This window comes from Saprolegnia parasitica, assembly GCF_000151545.1.
Source record: "Saprolegnia parasitica CBS 223.65 unplaced genomic scaffold supercont2.1286, whole genome shotgun sequence".
NCBI lineage: Eukaryota > Oomycota > Saprolegniomycetes > Saprolegniales > Saprolegniaceae > Saprolegnia > Saprolegnia parasitica.
Window position 1 is genome coordinate 1 of NW_012157680.1, and position 2,179 is coordinate 2,179.

At 56.9% G+C, this 2,179-nt stretch overlaps 1 protein-coding gene across 1 annotated transcript; it reads right to left on the minus strand.

Moving 5' to 3' along the window:
* Positions 1 to 1,582: 1,582 nt before the first annotated feature.
* On the minus strand, positions 1,583 to 2,125 carry SPRG_18546 (hypothetical protein; the record flags this gene model as incomplete). Its single annotated transcript, XM_012357988.1, has 1 exon — positions 1,583 to 2,125. A coding segment is annotated over one exon (543 nt), but the record flags the coding sequence as incomplete, so codon positions are not given.
* Between the last annotated feature and the right edge of the window lie 54 nt (positions 2,126 to 2,179).

Below are 2,179 nucleotides of genomic sequence, written 5' to 3' on the forward strand. Positions count from 1 at the left end.
GAGCCCTCTTGGAGAGGCTCGCCGTTCAACAGCGCTCCCGCTATGTGTCGCCCGCCCAGCGCATCATCATGGTTTCTGTCATCGAGCGGGTAGTAGCGCTGTTACCGACAAGACAGGTAGCAAACTCTCAGAATGGAACAGAAGCGCGTGCGAGCGATGAATAACATGGAGTAGGGCTCAAGTGTACGGAGGACAAGCAGCGTTCGATTGTTGGAATGCCACAGTCGACGACGAGGGCAAGGTGCGACAGTCGCCACCGCGCAATCCAAGAGCCTTTGCCGAGAAGCACGGAGGAGCATAGGCGTATCATAGCGACCAATCCACGAATCCATGACGTCCTCTTTTCTGGCTCCCCCCCGTCGCAGCACGTAGGAAGGGGTCGATCCAAAGGCACTTCGTCGATCCAGTGCACCGACGTCGTATCTGTCACGTTGTGTCCAACGACCTTGTGTCCAACTGCGAGTACCACGTTTATAGTTGCCAAAGGACGTTGGTTCATGATTCAATTATCACGACGTTCCTCCAATGAGGCTCCTCGATCAAGACCACAATATGACATGCCTATGGCTGTTGCCAAGAGCAACATCCTAAAAGATCGTAGAGTGATCTTGCTGATGTCGTCAATCTTGCAATAGCCGGGAGTGGCAACATGGTAGGACAGTGCGGACAGTACCACCGCCGTCCAACGAGCTGCACGGCGGCATCTGACAGGTGAGAAATCACTGCACACGGATGCCTGTCCACACCCCTGGTCCACACGACGGGCCCTCGATGAGCTTCCAATGTGATCTCATCACGGTTCCGACAATGTACTGTCTGTTTCGCCGAGTAGATCCACAAGCTGCGTTCTTCATTTGTCTTGTTGTCCGTCAGGCCAATGGTACTGCACATGATCGATGCTCTCATGCTCCATTGACCGCGTTCTCGGTCAATTTGTTAGTAGTATCCCAGTCCATGGTGAGGGCTGGCGTTGTCGCAACAGCAACGATTGTTTTCCGCGGACGATATCGACATGAAGTGGGCAAGCCACTCTCACGCCATCACCGCACGGCGGCTACGTGCGCATGTTCCAGCGTGCTCGATCGCACAGGTCGACTGTACCCCGCTAAGAAAGCTTTCTTACCGGTAGTGTCTTTGTGTTCCACGCCGTGCGATTGCTGTGACAATAGTATCAAGATATCAAGGCGACCGACCGATTGCAGCATGCACCACGCTCAAGCTGACGTGACCGTTCGTTCGGCATGGCGATCTCCCGTCCCAGCGCAACAACCTCGTGAATATTTCAAGATCACGGCGATCGAGACACCTCACAGAGTCCTCACAACGTCATTTGAGCAAGACGAGCCGCCACGCAATCGCGGCCAGGCGAGCGAGTGAAGACGACGGTGGAGAGTGCTAGGCTCTACCCAAGTGAATGTACCACCAAGGGGATATTTTCTAGGGTTTTTATCCCTTGGTACCACAACGAGAGCCAACGACACCCAAGATCGATTTCACCTCGAACCACTTCCACGTGACGGCGACACGGAAAACAATAAACGTGAATGCCATCGATACAATATTGACACAGAGCGCGACGACGTTACCAGAGCGCAAAGTGGTCTTCGACAACACCGAACGCATTCTCGACCGTGATCTCGTGCACAATATTGTCTTCGGTCGCGCAGACAATGCGTCCCGAGAAGGTGCCGTACGGCTGCACAAAGCGCGAGTGCACAAGATACGGCACGCCCGCGTCATCCCGGCGGGCACCGGCCGGCGTAAACTCGAGCGTCACATTGTCAAGCAGCGTCGGCGCGATGGATGCAATGCGCCACGTTGCGTGGATCGGATCCACATCTGGAATCTGAAACTGAACCCCGCGCAGCGCGCACACGCGGCCGTCGACCCAGATGGCGTTTTCCTGGGACGCGCCATCGACGTCGTACACGTGTTGGCTCAAGTTGATGCCGATGGCGGCGCCGTCGTCGGCAAAGAAGCTGGCGGACGCCCAGTGCCACGTCGTCTCGCGCAGCGCTATGCTCTTGGTCCAGTCGATCGCGCCGAGGCCGCGCTCGACCGTCACGTGGCTCGCGCCAAAGTGGAGATGGCCACTCGCGGCACTGCCCGCGCCCTTGTGCACATAGGCGGGTCGCCATGGGTCGTCGGCCAGCGGGTACACAGCGTGAGCGCTTCGTCG